Raw genomic sequence first — 17,910 nt, forward strand, 5'->3', positions numbered from 1 at the left:
TACAGGTATAGGACCTGTTATCCAGAATGCTCTGGACCTGTGGCTTTTGGTTAAGGGATCTTTCTGAAATTTAGATCTTCATACCTTAAGTACTAGAAAATCATGTAAACATTAAATAAATCCAACAGGATCATGTACAAGGTACTGTTTTATTATTAAAGAGAAAAATGGACATCATTTTGGATTATTTGGATAAAATGGAGTGTATGGGAGATGTCCTTTCCATGATTCCAGGGTCGGACTGGACATGGGGGGGCCCAACGGGTTACTATACTCTGCCCCCCCCATGTGCATCTTGGTGCATGCCAGCGCGCATGCAGAAACGCTTGGGCGCACACCAGCATCTGTTAATTTTTAAATGGGGGCCGGAGATCAGGGGGGGGCTGTACCGGCGGGGGCCCATGAGGGCCGGGGCCCATCGGGTTTTTTCCCGGCCCAGTCCGACGCTGCATGATTCTGAGCTTTCTGTGAAATGGTTTCTGGATAACAGATCCCATACCTGTACTGCTTAACCAATTGATCTTGGTATGCTGCAAATCAGGTCCGGACTGAGAATTAAAATAGATCCTGGCAGTCAGAGGCCCAAACAGACCCCACCAGCCCACTAAATACTGACTTTCTATGGCACCTTATAGCAGCCCCTCTGGCATTTGCCAGAACCCACAGATTGCCAGTCCGGGCCTGCTGCCAATTATCCAATGACGGTGGAGAACATATTGTTGACCAAGGATCTCTGTGCATGTGAAGTATTCAGCGGACCTGACACTGGGTGCTGGAAGTTAATAGGGAGGAAAAAGATGAATTCCTATCCACGTGTTTGGCCATACTGAATAAAGATTGACAAGCAAATGAATAGCACTATAACTGGCCCTTATGTACAGGCATTGTGAAATACTTTATATAGTATCTGTTCCACTTTTATTTCAGTTGTCGGAATCTGGACAATAACCCACGGGTCCTATTTTCACTTAAGTGACAGTGTGACTTTTTCATCACATACTGTCGTGTATTTCTTCCATCGCTTCCTTCTTTCTTATTGCATTGCCATATGTAGTTATTATTTTAGTTTAACTATGAAAAGTACCCCAGAGAATATTGGAAACAACCATATGACCACATAATGTGGCAAGCAGAGGCAAACATGCAAAAAAAAAAGTACAAAAATGAATGAACATTTAAAGGGATATTATACCAATTATGGAATATGACACTATAAAGATGGAATTTCATGCTGAGTTAAAGAAGAAAATACACTGTAGGGGTATGGACTGTCATAATTAGTTGGATTATAACAATTTAAACTTTTTATTTTACCTTAAATCCTTATTAGACTAGGTAATCTTTATGAAAGAAAATAGGGGGTATTATTACACAGTGTGGGGTGGAAGCAGTTACTTTGGGTTTAGGCTTCTCTGGGCTGGTGGCAACGTGATGGAAATAAAAGAAAGGAATAAGGGTCTTGGGAAAGGACCCACTCTCATTGTTTAAGTTCTAATGAAATTACCAATATATCGATACCACTTTTCATAGCGCTCTCTCTCTCTCTACAGAAATGGTAGGCTATCAATGCAGTAAATTTTCTAAACTCCTTTTAAATTACTGCGGAAAAAAACCTCAGAAACCACAAATGAAAAGCCATTTCCCCATTCATACATGACTTAGTATGCAAGGATGCTACAGCTAATATGCTGCTGCTGCTCCACTGGGTGTCAGCCAGGCACTAGCAGAACTAGGAGGGGGCTCGATAGCTGCTGTGTGTGGGCAAATCTGGAAGGAGGAGGAGTGAGTAAATAGTAGGGTAGCCGAGCTAAAGTACCTGATTTCTTTTTACTGAGCTTGTGGCTGCATTATAACGCCTCTTCCTCACCAGCCACCTGCCCATAATCAGTGTTGGACTGGCACACCGGGATACCAGGAAAACTCTGGGTGGGCCCAGGTGTCAGTTGGTCCTTATGATTCTAACCATTTAGCTTATTTCATGGTCATTCCCTATTTCTTTATGGGGAAAAATGCTATATAATGGAAGAATATAGTAAGTAGACATAAAAGACTAGGAGAATAAAGAGATTGAGTGAGGAGAAGAGGAATAATAGTTTGGAAAGTGGGCTCACAGTCTAGGGTTTTCTGGTGGGCCCCTGACATCCCAGTGCAACACTCCCCATAAAAATGTACATTTTAAATTGAACTACAACACCCTGTTAACCTTAGGCTCCCATCGGCTGTGTAACTCAAAAAAATGATTGATGTTTCCCTGCTGCACCCCCCAACTCCCGACCCATTTGGAAATCAGAAAACGCGAATAAACCAGCGTGCGCCTGCGATTCCATTGCTAGAAGCAGTCAGAATGAAGGCTCTGTATTCTGCTCCATTGCTGGCCATTATAATAGTCGATACTAGTGTGAGGGAATAATAAACAGGAGGCGGGTTGGCATTCCAGTCACGTCTCCGTTGGCTGTCCAGTGTCGGTGTCGCGTTCAGCAAGCCCTACTGCAGCAGATCGCAGCTGAAGGGGATGCTCAGTGTGTGTGTGTGTATATATATATGTGTGTGTCTGCAGTAGGACAGCAGCTTCTACACCGGCACTAACAACCACCCACCCAGCCAGCACTGACCCCCTCCTGTGTGTCCTGCTCCTTTGGGCTCTAGGAGAATTGACTTGGAGTTTCTGCCCCTGTCCTGCGTCATTGCTCGCGTCACCGCTCCTTGGCCAGCTATTGGCATGGCGATGGGAGGGAGAAGCCTGCACTTATTATTAGCACAGGAGACAGTGTGTAAAAAAGCCAATAACGAAGACTGAATCCCTCCGGCGGCCAGTGCACAGCCATCTCTCCATCTCTTGTTTGTGTCTGTCGGGCAGCAGCTGAAAGCCCTGAATCCCTCCCAGGTAGGAGCAGCCATAGTGATGTGCTTGGATCACTGGGGCCACCAACTCACCTGGCGTAGCTGAGATCACTGCCCATTTACCCGCATTTTCACTCTCATCATATATGATGCCCAAGAGAATCGCTAAGACTAAGAGGGAGCGATTTTGTCTGCCAGCTGGTACATCTGATCGTTACTGGAGCTGCATTATATATTCCAGGTTTATCAGGGGCAGCTCTATAGGAAAATGATTAGATCAGATCCCTATGAATAACAGAGGCTTCCAGTAACCCCCAATCCCCCCTCCCTCCAGCCCTAGTGTTGTGTCATTTAGCGAGTGATGCCGCTAAGTTGTTGGGAAATGTGGGGAGTGCAGGAATATTGCAGCAGAGCTCTGATGTGAATAATAATGCTGCACGTGAGTCAGTGGGATATTTTCTACCTGATGAATATGGATATTAGCGGCGGTGCATTGGGTTCGCTCCTATCGGCAGCTTCTGGGTCTGCCCCGGGGACCAGCTGATTGGGCTGTAAATGCCACCGATTTTTATTAGCGTGTGTTTTGTTTCTCCCCTAACAGAAGCTGCAGCTGGGACTGGGAAGCAGCACCCTTGTATGAGCCGGACCTCCTGGGGTCCCGTCATCAATAAACCTGAGACGCTACCAGTGAATGAGCCCTGTTGTCTATCTTGTGCTTACTCGCCGGAGCTGAGCTATGGTGTGTATCACTTAGCGCATTTGGATTATGACTCTACCGACGCTTCGTCGTTGACTTCCACCGATTCCCCCGGACCTATTGCTTTTCTGGATCAAACGCCTGGTGTTTAGGAGGATCCCCTCTCCATTCTAGGGGGGTCCACTGGATCTGACAACCACCATGCGCCTCTGGAAAGGACCTGATTTAGCTCAGGTGTGCGGCGCTCTATGGATCCTAATGGCCTTGGTTTGGAGGGGCCTGGCTTGCCCCCAGTACTGCAGCTGTAACTCCACCAGGATTTGGTGCAATTTAGTGGACAAGGGGATAGTTGCTTTCCCGGTGCTGGAGGACAGCTCACTGGCGGAGAACATCACTGATATGTAAGTAGCAGCTGCACCAGATTTGCACCGCTTTTTTTCTAACTGCCACCTCTGCTGGGTGCTGATCACTAGTGTGGTGCGCTGTGCCCAGGAGGGAAATCAATCTAGCAACTGCCACATAGGCTTAAATATATCTCTACATAGATTTGCAATGGCTCTGATCCTTCCCAAGCAAGTATGCTATTATAGCCAATTCTAACTGCAGCTCTCCAAATGATCAGAGAGTAGCCAGCAGCTTAGATACACTGGGAGAGAGAGAGAGAGAAAGTGGAGGTGTGAGCTGGAAGACTAAAAGCCTTGCTTTGATTTAATTTGCCTTGACTTTTCACTGATATGGGTTTAAGAGCATTTAGATAATAAATCTTAATTGGCTGATAGTACAATTCTCCAGGCAGGGATCAGATTGCACTACAGTGAGACAGAAAGCAGTGGTATGTGTTAGTGCCTGTACAGTAAATGCGTCCTTGTAGCAGAAGGTATTCACTTGCCTTATGCTATACAAATATTGAATATCACTCAAGGAATCATGGGAGAAAGAATGCAAACGACTCCTATTATGTCCCTGTTGTCAACTGTGCACCCAGAACCAGTTGGTTTAATAGCAAAGATATAGCTGTATCGTTTAGAACTATAAACCTGAACGTGCAGACAGTCTGTATCTCTCTTGTTAGATCCCATTGGTGCAAAATATTGGAACATGTCTATTGAGGGGTAGGACTTGGAATGGAATAACTATAGAGGTAAGGATGAGGAGCCAGAAAGAATGGTGCATAGTGATGCATAAACCCTTAATCAGCAACCCTTCCATAAGCCATCAACATTATAGATCAATGAGTATTAGGGTTTGCTTATACCTCTGATTATTAATCCACAAAAGTATAATCTGTTTCCCCAAGATAAACCAGATCCACAGTACCATACCACTCATCCCATTCCTGGGGTCTACATATCCTGGCGCTGACAGAACCATGAGTAGGTGGTAAGGCTCTTATCTCCCAGACACATCCATCTGCAGTTATCTTATTAGAGCCAGCAAACATCCCATTGATAGACCAATTATTGCTGATTCTTCTCTATCCCGACTTCCAATCTGTAAGGGCAATGACACACAGGAAGATTTGTTGCCTGCGTTAACAAAATCAAAACTGCGGACGACAAATCTCCCTGAAAATTCCTGGGCCTTTGCTAATATTGTAATTGCCGCAAGTAAATAACATTACTCCTGGCGATACGGCTTAATTGCAGGAAATGGCGAGAGCAGCTTAGTGAGTGGCAAAGCATTTTCAAGGAGAATCGTCACTCGCAGTAATGATTTTTTTAACACAGACAAAAAATTTCCCTGTACATCAATGTCCTAAATAATGGCAATAGTATTATCATGTTGGATTTTCTGAATTCTTCTGGACTAGGGTCAGGGCCGAATTAAAATAGCAGGCGCCCCTAGTCCCACTGCTGTTCATCGCTCCTGTCCCCTTCCCTTTATTCGTGCAAATTTTCATCATTGGGACCGGATTTGGCACACAGGAAATATAAAAAACTATAGTATCTCCTGCGTATCCCCAGTGTTTCAGAACCAATGTGGGTGTGGTTGGGCAGAATGCCGCCCCTTCAAATCCTGTGCCCTAGGCCCGGGCCTTGGTGGCTTTTTGGAAATCAGGGCCTGACTAGGGTGACAGTGAGAAGCTGAAAAAGAAAAAGTTCCTACACATATACATACATTTGTTTGTGAGTGTGTATTTATAAAGTAGCAGTTTCACTATAGTGGCCAGTTTGAACCTGCTGGAAGAGGAATATCCAATCCCTTAGTAATAAAAGCTTAGAAAGGAAGGTAAAATCTTACACTGCACTAGATTCAGTTAATGGTGACCCTGCTGGAGTTTACACGAGTGCTGTTCAACATCTAGTAGGCCGATTATTTTCATATAGCCTGTTGGAGGGCCATATTAATCACAATGTTTATGTCATACATGGAAGTCTATGGAGCATAATATTCCTTTCGAAGGGCCACCTCCGGCCCACATGCCTCCAGTTGGACAGCATTGGTTTATACAATTCATGGCAGTGGCCCTCCACATCTTGTTGAACAACAACTCCAAGTTCCTGGCTGGGGTTGTTGCAGTTGCCATTCACTAATAACACCACCGGTTGGAGCCTAATGCAATTGACTAAAATGATTATTGCTTGTCAGTGATTATGTTGGTTGGATTTCAGCCCACAAAGCCCTCATGTGCATTTTCCAACCAAAATGCATCCTGTGTGACAAGCGCCAAGGATATAGGCCATTTAGGTGAAGCTGGTTAGGGTGCAATATGGAGCAACTCATGAGTACACACATATAACAATATGTATAACAATACATAGTACAGGTATGGGATCTGTTATCTGGAAACCTGTTATCCAGAAAGCTCCGAATCAAGGAAAGGCCGTCTCCCATAGACTCCATTATAATCAAATAATCCAAATTTTTTTTAGATTATTTCCTTTTTCTCTGTACTAATAAAACAGTAGCTTGTACTTGATCCAAACTAAGATATCATTAGTCCTTATTGGAAGCAAAACCAGCCTGTTGGGTTTATTTCATGTTTACACGATTTTCTAGTAGACTTAAACTATGATGATCCAAATTATGGAAAGATCCCTTATCCGGAAAACCCCAGGAGCATTCTAGATAATAGGTCCCATACCTGTACTGACGATATTACATCAGCAGGTTGGGGCTCTCAACAAATTTTTCAAGACAACAGGGGGCTCCGTATCCTAGAAAACATGGGGTACACTAAAATTGCTTTCTGTTTATATTATTGGGATAAAATTGTCATGAGAAAGTAAAAGTATTATTGACAAAATAGGTTGCTCTGTATTTATCAATGAGAAATATGTATATTACAGGGCTATGCTACTTATTTCATTTGTCACAAAAGGCCAATTTGCAGTTCTGCGCGCCCTTTGCAATGGTTCCTTGAGCTGATCTTGAGGTAGAAGATTATTTTCCCCACAGAGCACCACTGATTGGATCTTTCCATGATTTGGATCCTTATACCTTAAGTCTACTAGAAAATCATGTAAACATTAAATAAACCCAATAGGCTGGTTTTGCTTCCAATGATCCATTGTACTTTCCATAATTCAGAGCTCTCCAGATAATGGATCCCATTTGCAAAGTAGTTCAATTCTGACATTCATATGCAGGCTTTGTATATTAGAAATAAATTACAATTAAAACATTCTTTTCACTTCCTCTTTTGGCGATGCTCTATCAGTAGGGTTACTGCCTGCCTGGTATTTTTCCAGCCTGTCTAGTACAAATAATGCTTGATGCCAATGTTATTAATAGGGAAGAAAAATAAAATAATGATATAATATTTTCCAGAAATTTGTAAACCCTGTGTGACATCCATAATCTGTCTGACATGCTGCATTAGCAGGTTTCATTTTTAAACCATTAATATCAAAAGATATCTGTCACCTATGTCATATATGTCACCTAGGAGACACCTAAGTGCCGGAGGTACGAAACGCGTAGGGTGGGCCATGCGGGGTCAGTATGTATCCAATTTTTAATGTGAATTTAAATAAATAATTTATTTTTACTATTGAAAATCCTTGGCATATATCTTTTGATATTAATGGTTTTGCATATAGACTGCCAATGAACTGGGGCAAGTCCCTTTGGCTTGGTTATTGATTTACAGAAATCAGAAGTGGACTCCCGATTGAATAAGAAAGATTACATTTTTAAACCCACCGGATTTTCGAACCAATAGACGGCTGATCATACATATACCTATAATCATACAAAATTGAATTTCAAATGATATTATAGTTATGTGTATGGCCAACGTTAGACTATCACACCCATTCAGTAACATGGGGAGAATGGATTTACTGCTGTTGGCTAAAGACAGATATAAAAAAAAATAAAAACATGTGCATCTGTACACACACTTAGGGGCCGATTCACTAAGCTCGAGTGAAGGATTCGAATGAAAAATACTTCGAATTTCGAAGTATTTTTTGGGTACTTCGACCATCGAATGGGCTACTTCGACCTTCGACTACGACCTTCGACTTCGATTCGAACGATTCGAACGAAAAATCGTTCGACTATTCGACCATTCGATAGTCGAAGTACTTTCCCTTTAAAAAAAACTTCGACCCCCTACTTCGGCAGATAAAACCTACCGAAGTCAATGTTAGCCTATGGGGAAGGTCCCCATAGGCTTGCTAAACTTTTTTTGATCGAAGGATTTTCCTTCGATCGTTGGATTAAAATCCTTCGAATCGTTTGAAAAATCCTTCGATCGATCGAATGAACGTTTAGCACTAAATCCTTCGACTTCGATATTCGAAGTCGAAGGATTTCAATTCGAGGGTCGAATTTCGAAGTATTTTTTACTTCGAAATTCGACCCTTAGTGAATCTGCCCCTTACGTATGACTTATCTCAACATTTCTACATGTCACTTATCCAAACAGTGCTCCACCAGGCTCCACTAGAACAGCAAAAGACAGATAAAAAGATGGGGAAGTGGATAAGGATTTTGTTGGTTATGTGTTTATGTTTGTGTGTGAGGGTTAAGAGTGAGAGAGGCAGAAATTAAAGAGTTACATGTGGGAACTCATAGCATAAATATGATATCACACTATTTACATATTTTACTTGGGGAAATTTGTATTACACCATAAACCATGTTTATATTTCTTCCTGAGACAGGTGCTTTATTTTGGGGCATATGGATTTATGGTTGAAAATGTTTTCATCTTTAAAGTAAAGGTCAAGGAAAAATAAAACTAGACATGCTACAACTTATGATTCAAGGCAACCACAGCCCTTAGTAGCTCTTCAAATTCTTTTCTGCTGATCCACAACGAATTGCTCTGTGCTGCTACCAGTTACCTGAGTTTAGTGTGTATATATATATATATATATATATATATATATATATACACACAATATAACATTTAGGGGGTTATTTATCAAAGTCTGTTTTTTTCTGGTCGGACTAATAAAGGGGGAAAACCATTTTTTCGTAGAAAAAAAACCCTCAAATTTTTTGCGATTTATTAAAAGTACTCCATCTCAGACCTGCTCAGTTCATGTAGAAGTCAATGCCAAATGTCCCGTTGAAATCCTGATCTGCTCTGGGTTTTGTTCAATAATCCGAAGTTTTTGTGGTTTTCGGGTGTCAGATCCGAAAAAGTCATAGGTTTGGGTCATCAAATCAGAAAAAAATCTCAGTTTTCATTGACAAATCCGAAGAATTTGTACGATTCAGTTTTTTTCAAGCACAAGAAGTTTTCAGAAAATGTATTGATAAATAGCGGGGGAAAGTCAGTGCGAATTTGGTTGGAGTGGTTTTCAGAAAATAGTGAGAACCTCCCTGAAAGTACAGTACTTACAGTTATAGGACCTGTTATGCAGAATGCTCAAGACTTTTGGTTTTCTGGAAAAGCGATCTTTTTTATAATTTGGATCTCCAAGTTTGCTAAAAAAAATATTTCAAACATTAATTAAACCCAATAGGATTGTTTTGCCCCCAATAAGGATTCATTATATCTTAGCAGGGATCAAGTTCAAAGTACAGGTATGGGATCCAATATCAGGAAACCCTTTATCTGGATCCAAATTACAGAAAAGCTATCACCCATAGACTCCATTGTATCCAAATTATCAACATTTTAAAAACGATTCCCCTTTTTCTCTGTCATAATAAAACAGTAGCTTGTGCTTGATCCCAACTAAGATATAATTAATCCTTATTGGAAGCAGAACCAGCCTATTGGGTTTATTTAATATTTACATGATTTTCTAGTAGACTTAAGGTATGAAGATCTAAATTAAGAAAGTCACAGGTCCCAAACATTCTGGATAACAGGTCCCATACTGTACTGTTTTATTATTACACAGAAAAAGGGAAAACTTTTTAAATAGTTAAATTATTTAATTAAATGGAGTCTATGGTAATGGCCTTCCTGTAATATATAATTCTGCATCCAAATAGATTAATCAGCCCTGTAGCATCAGATTCTAGGTCAGATGTAACTTCTCAGCAAATGTTTTAAATATTTCTGACATCCCTTAAGTTTAACTTAAAACTTTAAAGGCATAGATCTTTTCTTACTGATTATTGGGCTGTCGAACCTCTTGGCTGCTGCAACAAATTCAGCATATAAAATACCGCCACTGTATTGTTCATGTAAAGGTGATTTAAGAAATTTGTTTTGCTATTACTGGTGTTATTTACCCACTCATTTCAGCTAAGTTTAGCTTTGTTTATTTCAGGGAGCGTGTTCTTTTGCAACATGTAGGTCAACTACTTAATCTGCCTTAAATCTTGTGGATAATTTTGGCACCACCGCAAATGAACAACAGTATTGTTTATATAAATAGTAATTAATTGACAATTTATAAGCGTATTATTAAGGGGCATATTTTCAAGAGTCGGATTTCGAACTGAATTTTTGAATTTCATAGTTGAATACGTCCGTTTTCGATCGAATAGGTCCGAATTCGAATCGTATGAATCAAAGGAATAGTGCATTCGATCTAATTTGATTTGAAGTTTTCCCCCAAAAAAACAGATTTTTTCAAAGTCCACCAATTGACTCCAAATGGGTTCTAGGAGGTCCCTTATAGGCTTAAACAGCAATTCGGCAGGTTTTAGATGGCAAATGGTTGAAGTTGAATTTTTTTTCAAATTCGAATCGAATTTTGACTATTCCCTAGTCGAAGTACACAAAAAATAGCTCGAAATTCGAATTTTATTCATTCGAAAATCCACCTCGACCTTTGATAAATCTGCCCCTAAATGTATTAATTGCCAGTGAATTCACATCAGTAATCAATTATTTTCACATCATATTCATTTACAGTGCAGATATTTGTGTGGTTAAGGTATCATTTTGATAAAGTTATTCCCATTCTTCTACAAGTAAAGCAACCTACTTGCTGCCCATCTGCAACTGTCTCTTCTTGGAATATTTAAAACAGTATCCCATAGGTTATATTCCAATTCAATACTTTTTCTATTGGTGTGGCCTGGAAGAACATGATATTTACATTCCCTTTTCAGTGTTAAGTTTCTAAATGATCACTTTTTACAAGAGCAGTAACAGTAATTTATTCCTAACAGTAATTTATTCCAAAGTGCATTCAAATCAGAATAAGCCAATGGATAGATGCCTTCCCAATAAATGTATGAATGTTCAGTCGAGACCTTGTAACGATAATCTGTTTATACATTAGGAGTAAGCACTGACCACCATTACTAAGGTGTCTGCATGTTTTAGTACATTGATTGATGTTCTCTCATGTTTTTTCTCACCTAGTTTGGAAGGCAGAGGGTGTTATAAGAACAAAGGAGATTTCCAGCTGAGGTATATACTTTGCAGGAGAGCTAAGGTCAAATGATAGAGGCACAGTGGAGGAAGCAAGCTGCTTGCATTGGCTTGAGACTGAAAAGCAGAATTAAAAGGCAGACCCTGTGCTCTACTGTATAAAACACAGCACACTAATATACTGCTAATAATACTTTTCTGTACTTATCCAGCATGCCTTGCTTCTAACATTTAGAACAACACCGGGGAAAAAAACAGAAGGTTTTTCTCCTTGGCCTAATTGGTGGACACTATATCACTTTACAAAGGATTGCTGCCTAGCTTGACATACAAAGACTCATAAAACTGAGATATCCATTGGGAGGCCCTTTTGTTATTACAGCTGATAAATGTTCTCTATAATGCATGAAGTATGTTTTTACACTTACTTTACTACTCTTTAAAGAGGACTTTTTTATTTGAGATCTCATATAAAATGCTCTCATTTCAGGAGGTACACTTGAACCAATACACAAGGGACTGTAAATATTTTGGTTTCATTTCCCTAGATGAGGTTTGAAGCGACTGTAAATCTTGTGATGTTTGTACAAACCCACATTAGCCGCTTGACTGAAAGACCATCAGAGCTTTTCTGTCCATGTTCCATCAGATTAGATCATGAGCACAGGAAAATGCACTTAACATAGTAACATAGATGACAGTGGATAAAGGGCAATCGATCTTTTGATTTTCTGGAGAATTTAAAAAATATGGTTACTTTTACTATTATGTTCTGTTTCCTTTCTGATGCTTACAATTCTGCACTTGAGTAGTGATGGACGAATGAATTCGGCATACCATACTTCTCCGCCTGCAAATAAATACGCAAAATTCACAGACGTCAAACGAGCGGCGGAAAAGTCGATCGTGTCAAACCAGCGCACGTAAACATTATTCGGACTCCCATTGACTTTAACGAGTTTAGAAATTTTTCCGCCATTTTGCGAATTTCACTGGAAATTCTTGAATTTGTCGTTGAAGCAAAACGGAAGAAATTCGCCCATCACTATCATGAGTTGTTACTTCTAATTAGGTTTTATGCTAGACATACATCTATTAGTTTGGACCCCCCATTGTTTGGCAACCTCTGTTCCCTTAGCCTCATATTCTTTTCTTATCTCTACTTTTTCTTTTACTTTAAACTGTATATATGCTCTTTATTGCTTTTTTTTATGTAACTACCATTTCACCAACAGATCAGTCATAAACCTATAGATGGTGGTCATTGGCTAATCTAGTTTTGTACCTAGTTGCAGTCAACTGTGATCATTTAAAACCATGAGCCATTTGATGGCCTCGCATGGTCAGTGTCAAGACAAAACATACTTTGTCATGTTTTGGTGGACATGTTTTGTACAGAGGTGAAGGATTGTAATTATTTGTGTACAGTATTACTTTTTGTGAGAAACTGGCAGCTTGCACACATAACTTTTGGGGGATTAGTCAATGGTGGGCAGGCGGCATAGGGCAAAGAGGAGCAATTAGACAGTGACACACAGCTCTTCAAGGAAAACACCGGTTTCTTTTCTCACTTCTAAACAAAGTCAATTTTGCACAGGGGTGAACATTGTAGCAAACAAACATAAATCATAAAATAAAAACCTTGCCCATTGGGCACTAACTTCACACTTTGAAGCAGTCCCTGATTAGACTGGGCCCCTTGTAGCCAGACTCACCAGCTTGACCCACTCACGGTTCTGGTCACTTTCTGCTTCAGGCAGTCACAGGCAGCACTCCCAGCTCCTCTGGGAGTTCTTTACACAGCCAGGTCTCCTACCTGCTGGGCCCTGCTGAGAGACACACTCTCCCATTCCAATTAACTTTAAATAGCCTTTCTACAGGACAGCTTTCCTGTGTCAGATGAACTCCAATGTCTGGACTGGATCTGCGGAATGGAGTCCCTGGCTACTAAAGTCTTTAAACAGAGAACTGATACTCTGTTTAATAACTCCCTTCCTGGAGCCTATCTCAGTCCCTGGGGAGTACCTGGGGAGAAGCTAAAGTCTAGAGTGACCTTTTTCCTCCTTTTCCTTGTCACTCTACCACACTTTGCTATGTTCATTTGTCCCTGTCTAGAAAATTGCTGTAGTGGGAAGCCTTAAAACTTAGGGGTATTATTATCAAAGACTGAAGTTAGAGATAACCACAGTCAGCTAGAGTGAAATACCACCTCTCTCCATTTTTAAAGGGATTTTTAAAGGCATGTTTATCAAAAGGTGAACGTGAAAGTCCACCCTTTCATAAAAAACACCTTTAAAAATCCCATAGAAATGAATGGAGAGAGGTGGTATTTCACTCTAGTGGACTGTGGTGATCTCTAACTTCACTTTTTGATAAATATACCCCTAATCTCTACCCTTTTGGTTGATCCAATTTAATTTCCACTCTAATACAATCCAGTCAGTGGTTGATATCTTGTATTGATCATGTAGGTACAACCCCCATACAGTTTAGTTGTATAAGAGCTGATTAGCCAACCATATCATCAAGAATAATATACTGATTGTCTAGAGTCTATATTAATGTAATTATATTTATTTGATACTGAGGGCTGCAAAGACAAAACATATATTTGGTGCCAATGATAAATATATTATTTAGTATTTTACTTATTAAGAGATCTTTTAGGTCCTGTGCTTCTATAGCTGAAAAAATAGCAAATCAGCAAACAGTTAGCGCCATTTCTTTAACAGCCTAGAAATGCATTTGTTCCTTTGGCTGATATAATATAAAATATTTAAACAGAGTGTCATTTAGCCACTATAAGCCTAGCATTTTTTATTGACAATGTGTTTTTGGGTTTCCTTTTAGTTATATTGCAAACCAGCGATCATTGGCAAGTATTAATGATGATGACATAAAGATTTACACTGGACTGAGAAATCTGTAAGTACAACGTTGGTGAACATTTTATAATATGTTTTTAAGAGTTGTTGTTATCACTGAACTTTTGTCTCCTATGCTCTCCTTTTTTGTGAAGTTACAGCCTTAACTGTAGGGTTCTACCACCTATTGTAGCAATCGTTTTTATACATGTAGTCCCACTCCACTGCATTACTGTCTTTAACCTTGTCTCTATCCCTTTTGTATTCATCCTTTCCTCTACTTTTTGCTGCTCTCTAATTCTCCTACAGCTCCTCCATGTATATGACATATGCAATATGTTTTAATGATATGCAGTAGTCACAAATAACCTATTAAATATAAACAAATCATGTCTGGTGATTTCATCAGCATAGTAATGTCCCTTGTGGCATAACTCCATGAGTTCCATGACCTGTATAAAAATACTAGGCTTATGACTTCATGCCTTTATAGAGCCATGAAACTCATCAATTGCTTCCAGCATCTTTTAATATCACTGTGTGCATTATTCCCTATATATATATTTTTTAGACCAATCTGCACATCGCAAAAGTATACGTTTAGCAAAGGAAAGAAATTGAAGGTAGTAATTTGTGCCTTAAAATTAAATGTATATATTGCAGAACATTTGTAATAAATGTTATAATGATTACACTGTGAACAGTTTAAAGAAGAATATATAAAAAACTGTAATTCATTGGTACCTACGAAAAAAGGGTCAATGACTGTATACATCTGCTCCAGTATATTCCACCTATAATCCATTTGATTGTGCCCACACACTTTTACCATTGTTTATAACATGTTAAGAATTGATTTTTTATTTTATTTTCATGCTATCCCAAGTGCAGTTTTCTCCTGATTTTTAAATACAAATTTTATGATCCAGAGTTTCACATGGCAAAAAAAAAAAAAAAGATAACGCAAAGACATTTGTGAACACTGGTAAACAGAATGTTTCCTTTGCAGAACTGTTGTGGACTCAGGTTTACAGATTGTATCACGGCAAGCATTCCGAAAGAACCTTAAACTTACATACATGTGAGTAACCTTTGGGGGAGGGGGGTTATTTTTAATATATACCCTACTAGCAGTTGTCTATAGCAACACTACACTATGACATTTAAAAAGTAGAATCTGCTAAATGCTGAATGTCTTTTTAAATTGCTTACTCTAAATTAACTACACATTGCAGAATGTCACAATGTAATCAATGTGGAAAATCAAATAGTAATTCCACATATAGGGGTATATTTATCAAAGAGTGAAGTTAATAGTGAAATTCCGCCACTCTCCATTCATTTCTATGGGATTTTTATAGGCGTATTTATCAAAGGGTGAACTTTCACTTTCACCCATTGATAAATACGCCTTTCAAAATCCCATAGAAATGAATTGAGAGCTGCGGAATTTCACTCTAGTGGCGGAACTTCACTCTTTGATAAATTTACCCCTCTGTCTTTCCAACTTTTCACTAATAAAGTATAATGTAATCTCTCAATCTTATTCCCTAAAGATGGCCACACCACGATTATTCTCATGTGATCAGGTTGGCCCATGGATTACATAAACCTGTTGTTATGGAAACAGTAAACCATGCTCGCCATTTAGTTCATGCACAACTGCTCTGCTATCTGAATATATTTAGTAGCCATGCAGATATGTTATACAGAAGTACATATTTTTTAGGACAATTGAAATGCTTCTGCCCATGTGTCTGTGTTGCTTAAGCTTAAAATTTACAAAACTGTTTCTGGAAATTAGGCATTTGCCTACCAAATCCATCACCTGGAATGCCCACACAAAATCTTTTCTTTCTCCCGTGAAACGGGCAAAAAATTCCAACGCCAGCGACTTTTGACGCACAATGGGCGTCTGTTTAATTGTCGCCAGCGTCCAAATTGACGAATTTTCATGGCAAATTCGCGGATTTATTCACCGGCATCGAAAAGCGTAAATACGCGCCTGGTGAATAAATTCGCCCGTCACTAGAGTCAAACGCTGCAGAACACATTCAAATACAATTTCCCAGCAAACTCAGGTAAACAGTAAGTGGTAGTATTTCCTGTTTATATTTAAAAACAATCTATTGAATTTGGAATGTAGTTATTTGGTTGCAGCACTGAAAATATCTTAAACTATAATAACATATATATTTTTTGTGACATTGCAGAAACTTCTCTAGAAATAAGTTAACATCTTTGACCAAGAAGATTTTTCGCAATCTGACCTTATCTCAGCTGTAAGTTATGATTATTACCTCCTTTTAATGTAATCCCATTTATTGCACACCATCATCCTTACTTATGATATATTCATCTGCACTTGTTGTTATATAAAGTGTTTTCTCTAGCTAAACAATTTCTCGTCTTTCAAGATTAAAAGATTTTTTTTGTGAAGATAAAGATAGATATTTGGATTAAACAACGCTCCACAGGAGGTTGAGATCTATAAAGAAACTCAGCTGCAAAGTTAAATTCCATCTGCGTTAAGTTTTATAGTCTAATTCTTTTGGAGAGATTTCTCAGGCTGATGAGATTTCTCTAGTTGCACCATCTTGGTTTTATTCAATATTGTTTGTGCTTAACTTTAAGGGAATAGAAATCATTTTGGGACTTTAAATAGATGCTATGATAGCTGGTTGAACATTAACATTTGAGTTCCCCATGGCTCTCTTTTGGGTTGCTTACTTTTTGAATAGCCTGGAATTGTATATAGTAAATATATAAATATTTATGTTTACCAGCTGATGCTATATGATGGTAATCATAATAGACCTCCTGACTCTTTTCACGGTGACTGAGACAAAACAAATGAATACACTAGAAATTTTACACAGTCCGTCAATCAGACACTTATTTATTATTGCCATCTAAAGTTAACTTAAGCTGGCCACATATGGGTTGAATAGTAGGGTGGCCACCTGAATATCTACTCATTTTGGTGAGGTCACAAAATGAAAGGAACTTTCCCTGATGTGGCCACCTTGAGCTAGGCAACTAGCCAACTATTAGATGAGTGCAGGTCCCTATGCAGCCCCCTTAAAGCAGTAACGTAACTAGAGGGGGGCATAAGGCGGGCCCCCCACCCGGGGGTCCACCCCCTAACCCACCACCCTCCTCCGTACATAATTTTCGGCCCGGAATAAGCGATACGCAAGCTGCCAGGGGGCCCTGAGGGGGTGCGGGCCCTGGCCCAATCGCACCCCCTGCTCCCCCGGTAGTTCCGCCACTGGCATAAATGTAGTCTAGGGTTAGCTCTATAGGATCACGGAGCTTCAGATTCTCTTTGGATAAGTGCACTAGACTTGGATAACAAAAATTATGTAGAACTTGCCCTTCATACAGTTTATTATTGCTCCATATCTTTTCTTTTCTGTTCTGTCAGTTAAGAGGAAGTTTTATATAAAAACACGCAACAGAGAATTTTACGGGACCATGGTGATTGTATTTCGATATTCGAAGTCGATGGATTTTCATTCCCCAGTCGAATATCGAGGGTTAATTCATTAACCCTCGATATTCGACCCTTGATGAATTTGCCCCTAGAATATGTTTGTGTCCTGAAGGAGTAATGTTACAAATTGCTTAGGAAAAAGCCAAATAGACAGTGCCTACAATGTAAAACAGGTGAAAGACATTTATGATCCCTGAGATGTTTTTTTTCAGGAATAGAATAAATATACACAACAACCATCAGTTTTTTTTAAACTTTGTCTTAAGAAAACATT

General features: G+C 39.4%; 1 protein-coding gene across 3 annotated transcripts in view; it reads left to right on the forward strand.

Annotated features, from left to right (window-relative positions):
• Positions 1 to 2,488: 2,488 nt before the first annotated feature.
• ntrk2.S (neurotrophic receptor tyrosine kinase 2 S homeolog) overlaps positions 2,489 to 17,910 on the forward strand; it is a 134,797-nt gene continuing 119,375 nt past the window's right edge. The window contains exons 1-5 of one of the 3 annotated variants that reach the window (XM_018239972.2): positions 2,489 to 2,884; positions 3,443 to 3,939; positions 14,127 to 14,201; positions 15,150 to 15,221; positions 16,354 to 16,422. In XM_018239972.2, the coding sequence (XP_018095461.1) occupies positions 3,740 to 3,939; positions 14,127 to 14,201; positions 15,150 to 15,221; positions 16,354 to 16,422 (416 nt within the window). In that variant the 5' untranslated portion in view covers positions 2,489 to 2,884; positions 3,443 to 3,739. 3 annotated transcript variants of the gene reach the window in all.

Source organism: Xenopus laevis, chromosome 1S, assembly GCF_017654675.1.
Source record: "Xenopus laevis strain J_2021 chromosome 1S, Xenopus_laevis_v10.1, whole genome shotgun sequence".
In the NCBI taxonomy this organism is placed as follows: Eukaryota; Metazoa; Chordata; class Amphibia; order Anura; family Pipidae; genus Xenopus; species Xenopus laevis.